Below are 18,754 nucleotides of genomic sequence, written 5' to 3'. Positions count from 1 at the left end.
CACCCAGGAATGAGCACCAGGAGGGCCCAATTTGATTGTGGGTGGCGGGGTGACTGAAAACCAGCAGAGAGCACAACACAGTGACATAGGTTTCCACGCCCTGGTGAACACCTAAGGCTCTGCCCCTTACTACATAACAGGTGTGCCAAGACAAAAAAAAATGGCCCAAATGAAAGAACAGTTCAAAGCTCCAGAAAAAATACAATGAAGAGATAGCTAACCTATTCAGATGTATAGTTCAAAACACTGGTAATCAGGATACTCTAGGAACTCACTGGGTACTTCAATGGCATAAAAAAGACCCAGGCAGCAATGAATGTGAAATAAAGGTTGCATTATGTGAAATAAAGAAAAATCTACAGGAATCCAACAGTGACAGGAAGGAAACCAGGACTCAAATCAATGGTTTGGAATAGAGAAGGAAAGAAACATTCAACCAGAACAGAATAAAGAAACAAGAATTCAAAAAAATGAGGAGAGGCTTAGGAACCTCCAGGACAACTTAAATATTCCTACATCTGAATCATAGAAGTGCCAGAGGAGAAGAGGTAGAGAAAGAAATTTAAAACTTATTTGGAAAAATAATGGAGAACTTTCCCAGTCTGGCAAAGGAAATAAACTTCCAGGAAGTTCAGGGAGCTCAGAGAGTCCCAAAGAAGTTGGACCCAAGGAGGAACACACCAAGGCACATCATAATTACATTACCCAAGATTACAGATAAGGAGAGAATCATAAAAGCAGCAAGAGAAAAGGAGACAGTTACCTACAAAGGACTTCCCATTGGACTATCAGCTGATTTTTCAAAAGAAACCTTGCAGGCAACAAGGGGCTGGAAAGAAGTATTCCAAGTCATGAAAGGCAAGCAACTACATCCCAGATTGCTCTATCCAGCAAAGCTTTCATTTAGAATGGAAGGGCAGATAAAGAACTTCTCAGATAAGGTCAAATTAAAGGAGTTCATCATCACCAAGCCCTTATTATATGAAATGTTAAAGGGATTTATCTAAGAAAAAGAAGATCAAAATGTGAACAGTAAAAAAAGAGGGAGAAAAGGTACAGAGAATAAGTAGCATAAATGGTAGGTAGAAAATAGACAGGGGGAGGTTAAGAATAGTATAGGAAATGTAGAAGCCAAAGAACTTATATTTGTGACCCATGAGCATGAACTAAAGGGGGGGAATGTGGGTGGGAGGGGGTGTGCAGGGCAGAGGGGAATAAAGAGGGGGGAATGGGACAACTGTAATAGTATAGTCAATAAAATATATTTTTAAAAAAACACAGAGAGCTCATGGGAGCATCTCTTCCTAACTCTGAGTTCAGTGACATCACTTTGGTAACTTGAAATTGCACCGTAGAAATTGGTAAGCACTTCAAATCAAGCTTTTTTGGGGAGCCTTTGTTAAACATTTATCACACTACTGTTTGACACTCAAACATTGTTTGAACTATTGGGATCTCACAGTCCCCACTGTCTACTCTCCCACTTGCGTGCCCACGTGCGCACACGCGCACACACACACACACACACACACACACACACACCCCTACCTGTCCCCATGCCTCCAAGTTCCCAAGGATGTGTTCTAGGGCCTTATACCTATAGGGAGCTTTCCCAGTTTGGGAGACTGTCCCATAGTAATACCTGGTTTATCCTCAGGATTCTCCATGTAAGAGACAAGAACTCTCAATGATATTAGGTGTGAGCCACAGCATAAAGAATTCAGAATTTGCATTATTTCTGATAAATAAAACTGCAAAACAATTTTATACCAACACTGCTTTGATCTGTTTCCCAGACCTCCAGTGCAGACTGACTGACCCACTCAGTACAGTAAGCAGTGTGCCCGTGACACTGGTAGGTGCCCACAAAAGTATCTTTAATATATTTTTAAATCTGAAGAAAATAAATTCAAAAATATAAAAAGAAACTATATAGAAAAATAAAATCTGATGAAAATAAATGTACCTTTTTCATTGAAAAAAATATTTTAGTATAAGGCAGGCATGGCTCAGTGGATTGAGTGCTGGTGTGCAAAAAGAAAGGCCACTGGTTCGATTGCCTGTCAGGGCACACACCTGGGTTGCAGGACGGGTCCCCAGATGGGGACATGCGAAACACAACAGATTGATGTTTCTCTCCCACATCAATGTTTCTCTCTCTCCCTTCCCTGTCTCTGAGAATAAATTTTAAGACATTTTAAAAAATAGTTTTAAAAAATTAGGAAAACCTAAGGGAAATGAATGAACATTTTTTGTTGAAAACAATGGTTTAACATATAATATTTGTCCATTATACAAATATATTTGTCTTTATAGCAATACAGTCATGAATATATACTGGTGTGTGTATGTGTATTTTAATGGAGCAAGGGATCCACAAGGGCAAAAGTACCCAGAGCCCACAAAAGTCATAATACAACCCTGCCTGCAGGTGCAAACCTTCATCGTACTTTGGAAAGTTGTGAAAAGGTCTGAATTTTAGGCATTATATGATTTCAATGTATCATCTTTGAGAACTGGTGTCTTCAGATTCTGAGGAAATGCATTTTGAGTGGTAGAACTTCATACAGCTTTGAAGAGCAGTAGGCTGGATTTATAGGACAAGGTCTGCTGCTGACCACACTGCCGACCCCACTGTGTAGAGAAGTCTGCTGAGAGTAATTGGCTTGCTCAAAAGTTGCCACTTCTGCCCCGAGATGCCATGACCAATATTTACACAGAGTGGCAGACCTTGCTGCATGAGTCTTCTAGCCATTCATAAAATCTTAGAACTTGAAGAGACTGAGCCCAACCCCGAGCCAGTGCAAAAGCACCTTTGCCAATGTCCTTTACCAGTCACTCAGCATCAGTCTGAGCACATCCTGACACTGTCAGTACTTGGGAGCTGCAAAGCTGCTTCCCTTTGTTACCATCTTGTAAACACAAAATGTGAGAAAACACAGATTGAGTTTGCTGTTGATACAGTAAGAATATGTCAGAAGGTATGTGCCCTTGGACGCCATGAGTCAGCGATGGCCAATGAGCTACACATCATGAGTGCTACCCACAAGGACCATTGTGGTCTCATCTTCCTCAGGGCTAAGTTCCAGGCCATCCTCCACCACCTTATGGAGGGTGCTGTAGTATTGCTGGCTTTGGTCGAAAGAATGCAGCCCTGAAGCAGCCTCCCAGGAAGCAAAGGTAGGCATGGGGAAGACTTCTGGCCTCTTGTTTTCAAAGAAGCACTTCAGGTTTCTCTCACTCAGCTTGCTGGCATAGTCCAGGAATGCATTATCCAACTGCTCCTTCTCCCTTTGTGCATACGTCTTCCAAAAATTCAGCTGCAGGTAGCTAACTTTAGATCGGCAGCGAGCATAACAAGTGGTGAGCAGAGAGAAGAAAGATGCTGAACAAATCAGGCACCATCCTAGAATCTTGGAAAGAAAGAAATATTCAGGACAGGTAAAAGCAAAGCCACTTCTCAGGGAGCTGGGGTGATATGACTGAGAAGCATATGGCTAAATTAAAACCACAGCCATGGCCATATCTCAGTTGAAATGCTTCATCTTTTATTTTAACAACACTTTTTTTTTTAACAGTCAAAGGCAGTTAGAGTTTCCCTAATTATCTCCATTCTACTTACTCATCATTGCTGGCATGCAAAGAAATAAACAGATGGCAGGCAAATAGAAAAAAGCAAAAAGTATAGATTATCCCCCAATCAGATAAACCAAACATTCAAATACCATTAGCTATCAGAGGAAAAAAGTCTGTGTGTGGGTATATGTGGTCATTTGAGCAAAAGACCGGTTCCTCAGCCACATGTTTTTAAGCACTGAAAAATGTGTACACATGCCTAGTGACTGGTATTTTTCAAGTTCTATTGTTTGCAGGGAGAAGCAATGCTTTCTGAGGGAAATATCATTACTCTTCATCCATGACACAATGAAACAGACATAATACAATAAGGAAACTGAAACTGTAAGAATTAAAACCCTGGCTGAGGAAACAGTTGCAGTCATTTCCACCTTCGGGGCTACTGGTTCTACATTTTGATATTTAGAAAAAAGAAACTTCCCTCTGAGGACATGCTGGTTCATCTGGGTTTTTTCCCCTCTGAATATTAAAAACAGAAGTCTGAACAGTTGAAGTTATCTACTAAACTTCTTTGTTGTTCTAATTACATTTTTAACTATTGGAGTGGATTTCATATTTGGACAACCAACAGAGCTCTTTTCAACTTTCTCTTGACATTTCAGTAAAATGACCCTTCGTGTTCTCAGCAGGAGGGCCTATTTGAAAATAGGAAAAAATATCTGCAAGGGTTTGACCTGCTACTACACTCTACTCTCCTTAGAAAAGGAGCACCACCAAGCTGGATTGCTTGTGTCTTCATCCCACCCAGGGATGGAACACTTGTTTTAGCCCCGCCCACATGCCAACTAGTAGTCTGGACTGTTTGTTTCTCCTGCTTATCTGGACCACTGCGAACACCTGCTGTTGATACAGCTCTCCTTGTCCACATCTCTCGTGCACCCGCCCCTAGGTGTCAGCTCCAGGTCCATTTCATTCTGCCGAAAAGTAAACAGGCCCGTGTGCCCGGCTAAGCTATGACGGCAGGTGCAGGGTTTCCTTGTGTTTGTGTTTAGAGAAGAAAAGCTCACATGCGTGGATGAGTGTTTGGACCTGGCACTAACTGAATGGAGCCTGGTGCCCGGGGACATAAGTTATAAATCATTCAATGTGTCATAACCCTCATAATTAATGCCTTCCTTCAACAAAAGAAGGAAGATGTCTGGGAGCCTGGCAAGTTCTTATCTAAGATGTGCTTTATGCATCACACAAAAGACTTTGGGCATGTTTGGGTTTATTGGTTTATGGAAAGTACATGACAGCACTGCCAACTAGCTTTGGAATGCATGATTTTAAAAAACAGACGTAGCCTTGATGTGTTGTTGTAAAGGTAAGTTCTTATTGAGAAAACGAAATGGTACTATTTTCCATGCATTTATTCTGAAACAAGTAGCATTGCTGAGCAATTGTGGATCTGTTTATCTACTCTTATTGCTTGGCTTTGGTTTGGGGAATGCGTTTCCTTCTACTCACAAGTAGGAACTCAGCCTTTTTGGAGGCCAGGGTAAGGTTTCACATCTGGATTTGTGCTCATGTCCCTGCAAGGATGGCAAGCCACTTCCCTATGTCAGTTGGGTAACTCTATCATTTCCTTCTGTTAAATGAAATAATGCCCAAAATCTTTAGCTTCTTAAGTCATGTAAGACTTCTTCAGCTGGGTAGCACAAAAAGCATAGCACATGCCCTCCCCAGAGAATATGATTGCTTTTCACTGAACGCTATTTGAAGACTGGCAATTTTTACATTATTTGGGAAAATTTTCTCAAACCTGGCAATATTTACACATAGAGATAGAAGCTGCCAGAAATCAATCAAGGGAATCTTGGTATTAACTATATTACACACAACTTTGTGCAAAGTATTATTAGCGTATTTGGTTCCGCTATATTTTAATAGACCAATGCTGTATTTGTGGGGTTTTTTTCTCAGAAACTGGTTTAAAAATAAATAATTAATAAAAAGCAGTAATTTCTAATCACAGTGCTGTCTTTAACACTCAATTCTAACTTATGTCATACATTATTTATAAAGTCAACTCCGAAAGATAGTTTTAATGTACTTAAGTATTTACGAACACACAAAACCCAGAGGCTATTTTCTTTTTGGAAATGCAAAAGACAATTCAATCAGCAATTTTACTGAGCCATCCAGCCCCTAAAAGCTTCCCCTGAGATTGCCTTCATTCACACTGCATCACGCTCCAATTTCATTTGTATCAAAGTGTTCTAGCAGGATTCAGACTCAGCCTGGGCTGGAAAGAGAACTAGGAGAATACTTCAAGCTGGTAGGAGAAGGCAAGAGGGTTCTTTTTTTTACCTGAGACTGGGCTTGCAGGGACAGTTTCAGCTCTTCATTGTCTGTGGCTGTCATGCTGGTTTGGCCACAGGTCACTTTGTGAAGCTCTTCCCAGCATTCTTTGGGCCTGTGGTTGCAAATCAGTGCCAGGAGTCTTGAACTTTTCGTCCCGCTCATGGCACATTCGTAGAAAGTCCCATTGAGCAAAGCCACAGACAGCCACATCATTGGAGCCACCAAGGAACTCAGAGTGATCTGCCCCAGGACATAGAAGAAGCGGCAGCTGTGGCCTCTGGGGAAGATTTTCCTGGGATTCACGCAGCAGCCTGTGAAGAGTCTCCAGGACCTATTGTTCAGAAAGAATCCCAGGATCAGTAAAACCCAGGCAGGAGCAAAAAGGAAAACCAGCCCATAGACCACATTCTCGCTGCTGCAGGGGCACTTAAATGCCACGAGGGAAAAGAGCCGCTCACTTCCCAGAGTCAGCAGAGCCATGAAGCTGTAGCCAATCACTGTTTTCTGGTTCAGGAGGAACTTTAAAATCCCATTGAAAGCATCCATTTTGGAGATAAACAAAGAGGGGAAGTGCTTTGCCCTTATTTATTGGCAGAGCCGTGGTGGCCGGCACCGAGGGTGGAGCTCTCCCTTCATCTGGAACAACAGTCCTCCTTCTCAGACCGAATTCAGACAGATAAGGAAACAGGGTCATTCCTGAGGAATGAATATTTCCCAATCCTGCTCAAACAATGCCTCCTACTGCTGAGTGCTGGGCTGTGAAACTAGGGCCAAGACACTGAGAATTAACTTCACAGGGCAGAGCCTCCATTTTTATGTTATTTCCATGCATAGAAAATCTGAAAGAAATTCTCACTCAGACAAAAAAAGGCCTAGGAATTTTCCAGCCAGAGAAATCGACACCGCCAGAAATGTGTTTCTGCCAGTTGGTCAGGAGCCAAATCAATCTCCAAGCCTGGAGTTTTGTGCTGGTTTTTTCCCCCCCTACCTCTTGGTACTTGAGGGGTGGAAGATTCACTTTATATCCCTTAAAGCTGGCTAGTGTCAGAGATTTGAAATGAATTTCAGGGGTGGGCTATTAGAAATGTATATGAAAAAGTTTAGGTAGCCTTTGAGTTTTGAATAAAAGAGAAAATGCGGAGAGTCCTCATCAGTTCTTTCCTGGGCTCTGACAGTGATCTCTTCATGGGTATCTCTGCCTTTGGCCTCATGCCCAGCCCACCCCGATCCTGAATCCACCCTCCCAGCTGACACGTGAGGAGCTTCCTCTAACACAGAAATTTAATTCTGCCTTAGCTTACTCACGGCTTTGGGCCTCTCCTCGGCCCACAGGCTGATAAGTGCCAGCCTCCCATGAGCCTTATCATGGTTTTCCATGCCCATGACATGCTCCCTCTACCTAGAAATCCCCACTCACCCCCACTTTGTTCACCTGACAAAGTCTCACTCAGTATTCGCGAACAGGGTAGAAGTTTCTTCCTCTGTGATTATTTCCAGGATTGTTTCATAATACAGAGTGGGGCAAAGGAGGTTTGCAGTTATTCACATGGAAAACAATGCACTAATTAATAAATAATAATATAAGAATAAAGTCTGCGTTTCACATACTCACAATTGTAAACCTACTTCTACCTTACCCCATATATAACAATGTACTGCAGGGCTTACTACACCATTGCAGTTCTTTGCCTAATGTCTGTAGCCCCCTTTTAACTATAAGTTCTTATGAAGCAGGAACTACATTTTATGAACTTGTATCCTGGGTTCAAACGTGCTGTCAAAGTCAGTTACTGAACTCACACTGCGTGCCAGGTACTGTGCTAGACAGGCAGTGTTCACTGAGTATTGAATGAGTGAGTGAATGAATGAAGAGCCTTAATTAGAGGTACTTCTAATTAGAAATAATGAAGGAAATTATTTCTATTTTTCCTCCTACACTGGTGTTACTTTTAAAATTAAGTTAATTAAGGCACCTGAAGACAGTAACCCATCAAGCTGCCACATGCCCACGAACAAACCTCATATCCCATGTCTGTGCGTATTGTGAAAAGAAAGGGCCTTGGACTGGGAGCCACGGAACCAGGGTTTAGGGCAACCTTGACCGTGTACTTTTACCTCTCCGAACCCCCAGTTTACTCATTTGTGAAAATGGGTATGAAACAGAAATAATCTTCAAGGTTCCCTCCACGTCTATGTTGTAAACATTTTTGAGCCCTGTAAAACAGGAGACCGTTTGAGAAGTTACTTAATGACTCATTTTGTGCTTCTCACCACCAAACCCTTGCTCCTTATCCTCGACTTGCCATCCTTAGTCATGTGACAACCCCATTTTCCCAAACACACTTCTCAGTCTAAGCTTCCTGTAGCGTCCTTCGCTTTATCATTGATGATATGGAAGATGTGTCCCTTCTAAATCTTGTTGTTTACTAATGTGACAAATATATTGTCCTAATTCATACTAACATGTTGATAATTAGTCATATTTCAATCTCCTGCCTTCCTAAAGGACATTTATTTTTGAAAAAGATTTTAGGAAATAATGCTTAACTCTTTTGGAAAGTTATATTGTGTCCTCAGAAACTAGTCCCTTAAGATAGCCCAGTGTAGTTCCATAAAAATAAGAGGATTTAAGACTTACACTAGTCACAGCATCAGTACGTTTCAAAGCCAGGTGTGAGCCCGGACTTCCTGATGTGCACTCCAGGAGTTTCACCGTTACTCAGCACTGCCCGGAACAGGGCATTTGGCTGCTGTATTCATAGACATTTGTTCTAGAGCAAGCTTTTGTAATTTTTCTCTCTCTTTCGTTAGGTTGCTTTCAAGATGTACTTGGGAATCACACCAAGTGTGGCCTGTAACAATTCAAGCAGAAATGAATTTTCCCTGATTCTAGACAAGAATCCTCTGGTGGAGTTTGTGGAAGAGCTCCCTGCTGGGCGGACCTCTCTGTGCTACTGCAATTTACTCTGTGGCATTATCAGAGGTGCCCTGGAAATGGTAAAGTGCCTACTTCATTTTGCTGGTTACATTTGTTATCTAGCACTGGGTAACAAATCACTCCGGAATACAGCAGCTTAAACAACCAGGGTTTATTATCTCACATAGCGTCTAAGGATCAGAGATGTGGGCGCAGCTTAGCAGGGAGGTTGCGGCTGAGAGATTTTCGCAGCTTGATACTCATGCAGTCAAGCTGTTGGTCAGGGCTACGGTCTCTGAACCTGACAGACTAGAGAATCTGTTGATACTTTTCATGCCCACTCACACAGCCTCAGTGCCTTGCTGGCAGTGGGCTAGAGGCTTCATGAAGTTCCTCCTTGCTAAAGAGGCTTCTCAGTCCATCCAAACACAGTAGGTGCTGCCAACCCTGGTACACAGTGGGAGGGGACACCTTAGGGCGTGAACAACAGGAGGCAGGGATCATTGCAGGCCACTTTGGAGCCTGGCTTCCACACCTACATTACCCTTGGTTAACGACTTAATTAAGGCAATTATTAGCACCTGCTAAGAGTCAGGCGCTGAACTTGCAAAGATGAGCAAGGCAAAGCTGGTGCCTTTCACAAAAGTTCTGTCCTATAGAGAAATCAAACGTATAAAGCAGTGTGACTAAAGACTACAGGAGGACCTGGGTTGGGGTGGATGGAAGGTCAGGAAAGACTTCCTAGAAAAACTCTGATCTGGCATCTGAAGGATAGAAAGAAATTAGGTGAGGTGAAGGCCTTGGGTAAGAGAAGCAGGGGGAATAATATTCCAGGTAGAAGGAGCAGCATGTCCAGAGGCACAAAAAATATTTCCTTCAAGAAACAAGGAACTTGAATTAGTTTAGTATGACTGACATGTAGATTGAAAGAGGGTTCATCGTGGGAAAGGAGATATAAATTTTCTACAAAGGCCTGATATATAAAGGGATTCACATGACAAGTTGGGAATTAGATTTTTGTATTGAAAACAGCAGAGATCCATTATAGTTTTATAAGCAGGTGAATGATATTTTGAAATTTATGTTTTATTTTACTTCAAGTATATTGTATTCATTATGCTATTAGAGTTGTCCCATTTTTCTCCCCTTTATCCCCTCTGCCCTGCAACCCTCTCCCCTCCATCATTTCTCTCTCCTTAGTTTATTGCCATGGGTCGTACATATAAGTTCTTTGGCTTCTCCATTTCCTATACTATTCTCAACCTCCCACTGTCTATTTTACCTACTAATTATACTTCTTATCCCCTGTGCCTTTTCCTCTATTTTCTCCCTCTCTGCTGATAATCCTCCTTGTGATCTCTATTTCTTTGATTCAGTTCCTGTTCTGTTTTCTTAGTTCTTTTTGTTTTTGATTTTTAGGTTTAGCTGTTGATAGTTGTCTTTGTTGTCACTTTACTCTTCATATTTTTGATTTACTTCTTTTTCTTAGATAAGTCCCTTCAACATTTCATATACTATAGGTTTGGTGATGATGAACAACTTTAACTTGACCTTATCTGGAAAGCACTTTGTCTGCCCTTCCATTCTAAATGATAGCTTTGCTGGAGAAAGTAATCTTGGATGTAGACCCTTGCCTTTCATGACTTTGAATACTCGTTTCCAGCCCCTTCTTGCCTGCAAGGTTTCTTTTGAGAAATCAGCTGATATTCTTTTGGGAACTCCTTAGTAGGTAACTGTCTCCTTTTCTCTTGCTACTTTTATGATTCTCTCCTTATCTTTAATCTTGGGTAGTTTAATTATGTTGTGTCTTGGTGTGTGCTTCCTTGGCTCCAACTTCTTTGGGACTCTCTGAGCTTCCTGGATTTCCATGTTTATTTTCTTCGCCAGGTTGAAGAAGTTTTCCTTCATTATTTGTTCAAATAAGTTTTTGATTTCTTGCTCTTCCTCTTCTCCTTCCAGTACTACTATTCAGATGTTTGAACGTTTTAAGTTGTACCAGAGGTGCCTAAGCCTCTTCCTATTTTTTTGAATTTTGTTTCTTCATTTTGTTCCAGTTCAATGTTTATTTCCTCCTTCTGTTCAGTCCTGGTTTCCTTTGCTTCACTGTTGGTTCCCTGTATACTTTTCTTTATTTTGCTTTACATATTCTTCACTTGTTCCTTTATTTTGTGGCCATACTTAATCTTTTCTGTGAGCATGCTAATTACCAGTGTTTTGAACTCTGCATCTGATAGGTTGGCTATCTCCTCATAACTTAGTTCTTTTTTTCTGGAGTTTTGATCTGTTCTTTCATTTGGGCCATGTTTCTTTGTCTCAGTGCACCTGTTACATTGTAAGGGGTGGAGCCTTAGGTACTTGCCAGGGTGGGGTAACCCACATGACTGCACTGTGGCACTGTCTGTGGGGGAGGAATCAGAGAGGGAACAGTGCCGCTTGCTTGGCTCTTGCCACACTTTCAGACACTTCCCCTGCTACCCACAAGTGAATTGTGCCTTTTTGGTGCTGATTCCTGGGTAGATGGGTTTGTGTACACTTTAGGACCCTGTAGAGCCCTCCAGACAGACACTCCTGTGAGACTGGGAGTTTCACTCACTGCCACAACACCCACAGATTTTTACAGCCAGAGGATTTGAGTCTTTATTCTTCTGCACTGGAACCCTATTTTGTACAGTCTGTCTCCCTCCCCAGTTGTTCCTCCCTAGTTATCTACATGTGGATGTGGGACTTCTGGGTCCACTAGTCACTACCTCGCCATCTTCTCTGCCAGCTGCCACCTTGCCAATCATCCTCTCTGCACTGGCTGCCTATCTCTGCCTCTCCTACCAATCTGGATGAATGTTTCTTCTATAACTTCTTGGTTCTGGACTATAATACAGTTCAATTTTCTGGCAGTTCTGGAGGTTTTTTCTTTTTAAATTGGTTGTTGTCCTTCTTTGGTTGTGCAAGGAAGCAAAGTGTATCTACCTACACCTCCATCTTAGCTGGAAGTTGAAATTTGTGTTTTAAAAATCTCATTCTTTGTCAACAAGTGAACATGGACAGGAGGAGAAATTAAGGAGGGAAGGGGGAGCAGCTGGGAAGCTGATCCTAGTAACCTCAAGATAAACCAGATAAAGCCCTGGTGGTAGGAGTGGAGACAAGACCAATTTCAACAACATTAAGAAGGTAGAGCAGACTTAAGATTGGGTAATCAGTTGACTAAAGGGGCAGGTTGAGAAAAAGACTCAGGAATGATTTTTAGGTTTCTGAGCAATCTATTGGGATGGTTGTATGTTTAACCAAGAAAGCAAAACCAGGAGATGTACCTCTGGGGACAGGAGAGACAAAGTGAGAAGTTCATTTAGGCAGTTGCTGGGACCGATGTGTCTCCACACACCAGTGATGACACACTAAGCGGTTGTTACCCATATCTGGAGGTCACAGAGACATGTGGGCTGAAGGGCATGGAAACTCTCAAAGAGCATCTATAGAGAGGTTTGAGTAAAAAAAAGTCACAGATGGAACTCTACGAAGCAATGAAACAAACTAAGTTAAAGAGAGAAAATCAAGGCAGTAAAGGATACCAAGAAGGGGCAACCAGAGCTAGGGAAAATACCAGGAAAGAGAATCTTTCAACAAAAGGGAATGAGTAGCAAGACCAAGTACAGTAGAGGTTGAATAAAACAAGTCTGAAAAATATTCACAACATTTAGGGACCAAAAGGTCAGGAATGTCCATGGTCCCGCAAACAGCTTTTGCTGTTTTGGGGAAATGAAGGGAGAAGACATTCTGTCAAAGATTGACAGCCCACGAGCAGCTTAGCATAGGTAATAATCAAGGGAGTCTCATTTTTCCAGAAGCATAGCTGTTTGGAATAGTGAGACCAGATTGTAGCCCAAGGCCAGGCATGTACTGGTTTACCAGTAATGGGGCATGCATATAATTTCAATTATTTGTGATGATTGGGGAAGGACATAATTACAGGTAATCCAAAAGAGTAAAGCAGTAGAAATAATGTATCAGCCACCAATAAATTCCACATTTCTTTTTTAAATTTAAATTATTTTATTGTTGTTCAATTACAGTTGTTCATATTTTCCCCCCAATTCCCTCCGCCCCACCAAATTCGACATTTATACCTTACCATTTTCTAAAGCTTGCCCTAAAATCAATGGCCATGAATTGAAGTAAGGTAGAGTTCTGGCAGTTTATGGGATGAGGAGAAAGAAAGAGAGAGAGAGAGAGGGAGAGAGAGGGGGAGGGGGGAAGGAAGAAAGAAAAAGAAAGGAGAGAAAGAAAACCAAGTTAAAGATAAAGAAGTCTTCATCTCTCATGGATAATTGTTGGCTATATATGCAGAATAACACATAGGCATCAGATCATATGTGGGCCCAAATATCCAAAAAGATTCAATGTAGTCTTCTTGTTATTTTAATTAATTTCCTGTTAAATTTTGACAAAGACAAAAAAAGATCTTATAAGGAAAAAGTGTGAATTTATCTTCCATATTTTAATGTGCCATCTATACCCTCCTATGGGGTGGTGGGCTCACAAAGGTATGGTTTGTGTACCCTGTTTGATCCAAGTAACTTGGCCTACCAAGGTCTGTGGTTTCACAAATACAGGCTGGTTGGCCAAGGAATTCTTAGTGAGAGAGGGGAATGAGTCAGGTAAGATTATAATTAATTAATTATATTAATTAATTGCTTAGTAGGCCTAAGCTTTTCCACTTATTAGTATTTGCTTATATTGGATACTTTCTCTTATTCATTTCCTTTACTCCCAATCACTTAAAATAGCTGAGTGGTATCTAATGAGAGTAGGTCAGCAATACCATGCTGCTCTTATGTGAATATATTTTGATGAACAGAGAAGTTAGCCCTTTGGGCTTACTTAAATGTCTGGGAAATGGGCTATGCTTTACAAAGGAAAAGAGGGCCTCAGTATCAAATATTCATGTCCGTATTTTCAATCTTTAGTTTTATATTCATAATTTATTTAGTCTGTATTTCTTCAAATCTGTCAAAGCCATAAGTGATTGCTAAATATTGTTAGGGCAAGTGATATGCTATTTAGCTAGGGCTTAAATATTGATGGCAAGATGGTTGGAGAGAATTCTTTTATTCTTGGAAATTCTGCTTGCAAGGCACATTGGGTCAAAGCTATCATTGAGTTGGGAATCCGTATTCTTATTGAGATGGATTCATAATGCGAGTCGGTGAGCAAAACTTGGCATGGGCCCACATCCCTGGGTTTGCCCCAGAGGCCTCCATGTTGGGCCTGGCCTGGACTGCCCATCTCTTTGCAGACACACAGCATGGAGCTCACACAGCCAGACCATCTGGGGAAGACACACAGTCAAGGGCTCTTCATCTACAAAGCAAGCTCTTTTTTATAATTCCATAAGGAAAGTCAGCTTCTAAAAAGAGACAAAAATGTAGTGAGTTTTTTTCCTTTAACTCAAATGACATAAATTTTTTTTTGTTTCCTAGGTTCATTTGGATGCTGATGTTGCATTCTTGCAAGACAGACTAAAAGGCGACAGTGTAACAGAAATAGGAATAACATTCCTGAAAAAGCCAGATGAGAAAAAATACAGACGGAAAAAATGAAAAATAGCATGCAAAATGCCTCAGGCTGACTAGCTGAGGAGTTAGTGGTAGCTAAACAAGTACAGCCACTGGAATTTTGAGTTGCTTAATAGCATGGGCTTTAAAAGGATTATAAATCAGCCAGAAATTTGAAATGCCGTGCACCAGGATATGAGGCTGTTTTTCCCCTTTTGCTTTTAAATCACCCAGTTTCAATCTCATGTCAAGATTTCATATACAAATAACTCCTTATAAGATAGAAAACATGAGTAGCACATACTACGTAGTCCAGCATAAGAGGGTCTATTCATTTCATTTATTTGTGGTAACAAAAAAAATATTGTCACCTATACAATTGGTATAGTTATCTCTTCTCATATGAAGAAATGGGTGAAATGATACAATAGAGAGTCCACTACTCACAGTTTCTAGGTCCTGTACATTGCATTCTCTGTGGAAATAGCTCCATTTGTACCAATCTTTCATAGTTATGAAAAAAATGGGATTTTTCTCCAATATTGGCTTGGCTTATAACTTCAGCTTTCTGGAGCTACACTTGATTTGTAATCAACAGGGCAATACTATTTATTTGGATGCTAATTCTGTAACATTTAAAAGTAACAATTTTAATTCATTTAATTTATTTAATTTTTAGATGGCTGACATTAACCTAATTCTTTCCTTTCCTCATGAAATATTACTGATGGTGAGGCCAGAAAATCACTACAATGAGAAGTCAATGATGTTCTTTGAGAATGTTTTCTTATCTCAAGTTTTATTCAGTTATAATTTTTACTATCATTTTTATCACCTAAAAACCTGATAGAGTATATTTTGTTTGTGACCAGAACATACTTAAAATTCAAAATTACTGGATTAAATAAACAATAATCTTCACCAGACCATCAGTGTACAACGAAAACCTATATGGTAGTCCCGACTTTACTGGATTCTGCAGAGAAATCAAATTAAAAGTAAAAGTTACAATTAATATGGCACCATCAGTTAAAACTGCTGTAAGTGCTATGGTAGTGACGGCCTCACCTAGGACTCAGGAGCCTAAAGATGAGGCCCTGTTCTGTTTGTAGTGGCCTCAGTTGATGCTGACCAGTAGCTGGTCTTGGGTAAGGTGTATAATCTCTCTCTTTCTCCCTTTGTAAAATGAGAGGATAGTACATGATAAGGATCTAAAATTATGACAATAAACAAATGACATCAGTAACCACTGAAAATCCACCTCTTTAGGTTTTAGAAGACTATGGGGAAATTGTTCCCCACTTACCCAACTATCTCTTCAGAAGGACGTTGAGGTTGGTACTAAGGAGCGAATAGGGTCACAGGGGCAGCTGTAGCATCAGTGGAAGGACCTTCAAACCTGTTCTACAGAAGACCAGGAGTAAAATCTGGAACGTTGATCAATGCAGAGATTTTGGTTATCTTGGAAAAGCCAAAGGGAAAGAAAGGTTTGGGGCAGATAGTTTAGTGATTTCAAGTGATGTCACCAGATTGTGGTGCACACACAGTTTCCTGAGGAGGCCTGCCTGTTACCTATTTAAAGTTGCCAAGAATCAGAAATACCTCCCTCGGCAGCCTGTACACTTATTTATTGCCTTCTCAAATCTCTCCAGTCCATCTGTTAGTTATCAGAAGCCTGGATCTCTTCATCATTTGGAACAGACTATTATGAGTAACTGCAAAGCTCCCTCTTCTTCCTGTGTATGAAGTGCCTAGAATCTTCCTGCAACCTCTTTACTTCCTTCTTTGCTCCCTTGTCCATTTCATTTATTTCAATTATGCTTCATGTAATGGAAATTTGTTGGCTGCCTGTACCTTTCTGCCTTCTGAGAGAATGACAGTGTTCTGTTCAGGTGCTCACCATTTTATAAAGCAACACAGCTACAACCTCAGAGGAAGTCATCACCTGGCCACAGTGGTTCATTCCTGGTTTAAAACCACCACATTGACAGCCACATATAAGACAGTCAGGACATGACATGCCCCAGACCAGAGGGCAGGGATGACTGGACTGAAGTGAAGAAAGTCTTGCCTGTTACGTGAGCCCATAAATTTACTGTAGTCTTTCAGAGAGTAGTTTGGGTTTCTGTTACAGTAATGCAACAAAGTTCATTGCATTATAAATATGTGAAAAACAATTTGCAACATACTGGAGAATATCAAAGAGAATTGTTCATTATTGCATTTGCACATAGTTGAATGCTCAATAAAATGACATTAAGGTTCACAATAGCTCCCCTCCTCCCAGAGATGAAAAGGTTACAGAAGGGAGAAAAGGGGAAGTTAAGTTTGCAAGTACCTAGCACACAAGTCCCAAAAAAGGAAGATTCTATAGAGAGAAGGCATTTGATATTAGTGCACTGTGAGCTCTTTAAAAACAAACAAAACAAAAAGAATCTCATACATGTCAGGGCCTTGCTTCAACTATTTCCAACAGAACTTAAATTACATTAGGAGTCACTCAAGAATTCCAAAGTCAGAACAATCCTCTGACTTCTGGAGCCTCCTAGTGACCTACATCTTTCAAGCCAGCAGACTGTCCATAGTGACTTGCTGTTTCAGTGTAGTGTGTGAATCACTACACTTTAATGACGTAAGGGAGAAAATTCGAATTCCCAATGTTCTATACATGCCAAACTATATAAGCCCCTAGAAATGCTACTTCCTTGGTTTTGAATTCAATTCAGATTTTTATCAGGTACTAGACACTGTGACTATGTGCTATGGCACTTAATATTCCCAACAACCTGTGAGGCATTGGATAACAGACAAGGAGGAAATGGATGGGAAATTAAAACGAGCTAAATTTGCCAGTGCTTTTAAGTGCATCATGATGAGGGGTGGTGAGTAAAGGGAGCTGGCCATGGCTCCAGCCTGCGAGGCTGAGTGTGAGCCCACAGGAGGCAGAGTCAGTGCAGGAGAGAAGCTAATAAGTTTGGAATATTTTGAGTTTGAGGTGCCTTTGAAACATCTCAACAGCTGCAGGGATTCAGAAGAGAGGAGATCACTATGTGGATACCAGTAAAGGTGGTGGGTATAGACAATAGCCTCTGGGAATAGTGTGGACTTGAGAAAATATGAGAGCAAAAACAGAATCCAGAGGAAAAACACCATTCAAAAGGGAGCAAAGAAAGAAGAGCACAAATAAGACCAAACTTTCAGTCAGAGATGTATGTAGGAGAAAGTGGTGACGCTGAAGCCAAAAGAGTTTCAAATACAGTAGAGTGATTAGAGGTATTAGATGACACAGAAAAGCCGAGGAAGGGATGTTGAATTTTGTAAGGAGAAGGCCTTTGCCCGAGAGCGATTTCAGGGCCAGAGGGAGGAATTGGCCTCACTGTAGTAGATTGAAGAGACAGCAGGAGGTGAGATCCTGTGTACCCAACAGGCCACCAATGCACCCCTCATCCTTCCAATGGCAAACTTTAAGAAAACAAGATGTAGCAGATAGAATGTCCTTTGGACTGACTGAATGTCTCCCCCAGTTTTCATATTTTGAAACCCTGATGCATAATGCGGTATTATTTGAAGGTGAAACCTTTGGGACGAAATTAAAGTTAGATTTAGTCATAAGGATAGAGTCCTTATGATGGGATTAATGTTCCAGAAGAAAAACATAAGATCTCTCTCTCTCTCTGTCTCTCTCTCTCTCTCCCCTGTGAGGATACAATAGAGCAGCCATATGCAAACTAGACAAAAAATCTGCTAGCATCTTGATCTCGGATTTTTCAGGCTCCAGAGGTGTGAGAAATAAATTGTTTAAGCCAACAAGCCTATGGGATTTCATTACAGCTGCTCAAATTGATGAAGAGTGCCAGTTTTCCAAATGCACAATCTTACATTAAAATGTTTACCTGAGTGTTCTCTATCCTGATTCTTCTCCTATATTTCTGTTGGCTATTAATTCTAAATCTCCTTCATTCCCCTTCATGGCTGGCACATTCCTCAACATAGACACAGCATCTGGATAGTGTGACCCTTGCATAGAAAACCTCTCCTCTCCACCCGCTTCCCCTGTCTGTTCCTTTCCCCACTAGTCACTCCACCTTGCTGTCCCAGAAGCAGATATCTGGAATGCCCAAAATTCAACTCACTATATTCTCTCACCCCCTAAATCTCTTTTCCTTCAATATCTCATTTCCTAGTTAATTACCTGTTGTAAAAACTAAAAGCCTCATATCCATTTTCTACTCCTTTTTTACTATTTATATCTAATCTGTCACTAAGTTCTTTTAATTCTATATTCTAAACTCCTTTTGACCTCCCCCCCTTCATTTAGGGGCTGATCTGCTTTTAACTGGTTTGTTATCTCCAGTTTCCAATTCCATTT

At 41.0% G+C, this 18,754-nt stretch overlaps 2 protein-coding genes across 4 annotated transcripts in view; one reads left to right on the top strand and one right to left on the bottom strand.

Moving 5' to 3' along the window:
• TRAPPC3L (trafficking protein particle complex subunit 3L) overlaps positions 1-18,102 on the top strand; it is a 64,078-nt gene extending 45,976 nt beyond the window's left edge. For all 3 annotated transcript variants that reach the window (XM_045843719.1, XM_045843721.1, XM_045843720.1), the window contains exons 6-7: positions 8,734-8,919; positions 14,311-18,102. In XM_045843719.1, coding sequence (XP_045699675.1) covers positions 8,734-8,919; positions 14,311-14,430 — 306 coding nt within the window. In that variant the 3' untranslated portion in view covers positions 14,431-18,102. The remainder of the gene's footprint in view (positions 1-8,733; positions 8,920-14,310) is intronic.
• CALHM5 (calcium homeostasis modulator family member 5) lies at positions 2,339-6,487 on the bottom strand. Its single transcript, XM_045843717.1, has 2 exons — positions 5,929-6,487; positions 2,339-3,413 (listed from the first exon to the last, which is right to left on the bottom strand). The coding sequence occupies exons 1-2, from the start codon at positions 6,466-6,468 to the stop codon at positions 3,024-3,026; spliced, it is 930 nt and encodes a 309-aa protein (XP_045699673.1). The 5' UTR covers positions 6,469-6,487; the 3' UTR covers positions 2,339-3,023.
• Positions 18,103-18,754: the final 652 nt, after the last annotated feature.

The sequence above is a fragment of the Phyllostomus hastatus genome, unplaced genomic scaffold (assembly GCF_019186645.2).
Source record: "Phyllostomus hastatus isolate PE091 unplaced genomic scaffold, TTU_PhHast_1.1 phas_contig_40, whole genome shotgun sequence".
Classification (NCBI taxonomy): domain Eukaryota; kingdom Metazoa; phylum Chordata; class Mammalia; order Chiroptera; family Phyllostomidae; genus Phyllostomus; species Phyllostomus hastatus.
Note: the sequence above shows the minus strand (reverse complement) of the source record. Positions and strands in the feature narration are given on the sequence as shown.

Bases quoted from the DNA above. Each gene is read 5' to 3' on its own strand.
- CALHM5 (XM_045843717.1), bottom strand. From the start codon at position 6,468: ATGGATGCTTTCAATGGGATTTTAAAGTTCCTCCTGAACCAGAAAACA. The intron at 3,414-5,928 runs GTAAAAAAAAGA...TTTCTTTCCAAG, and splicing joins CCCTGCAAGCCCAGTCTCAG to ATTCTAGGATGGTGCCTGAT.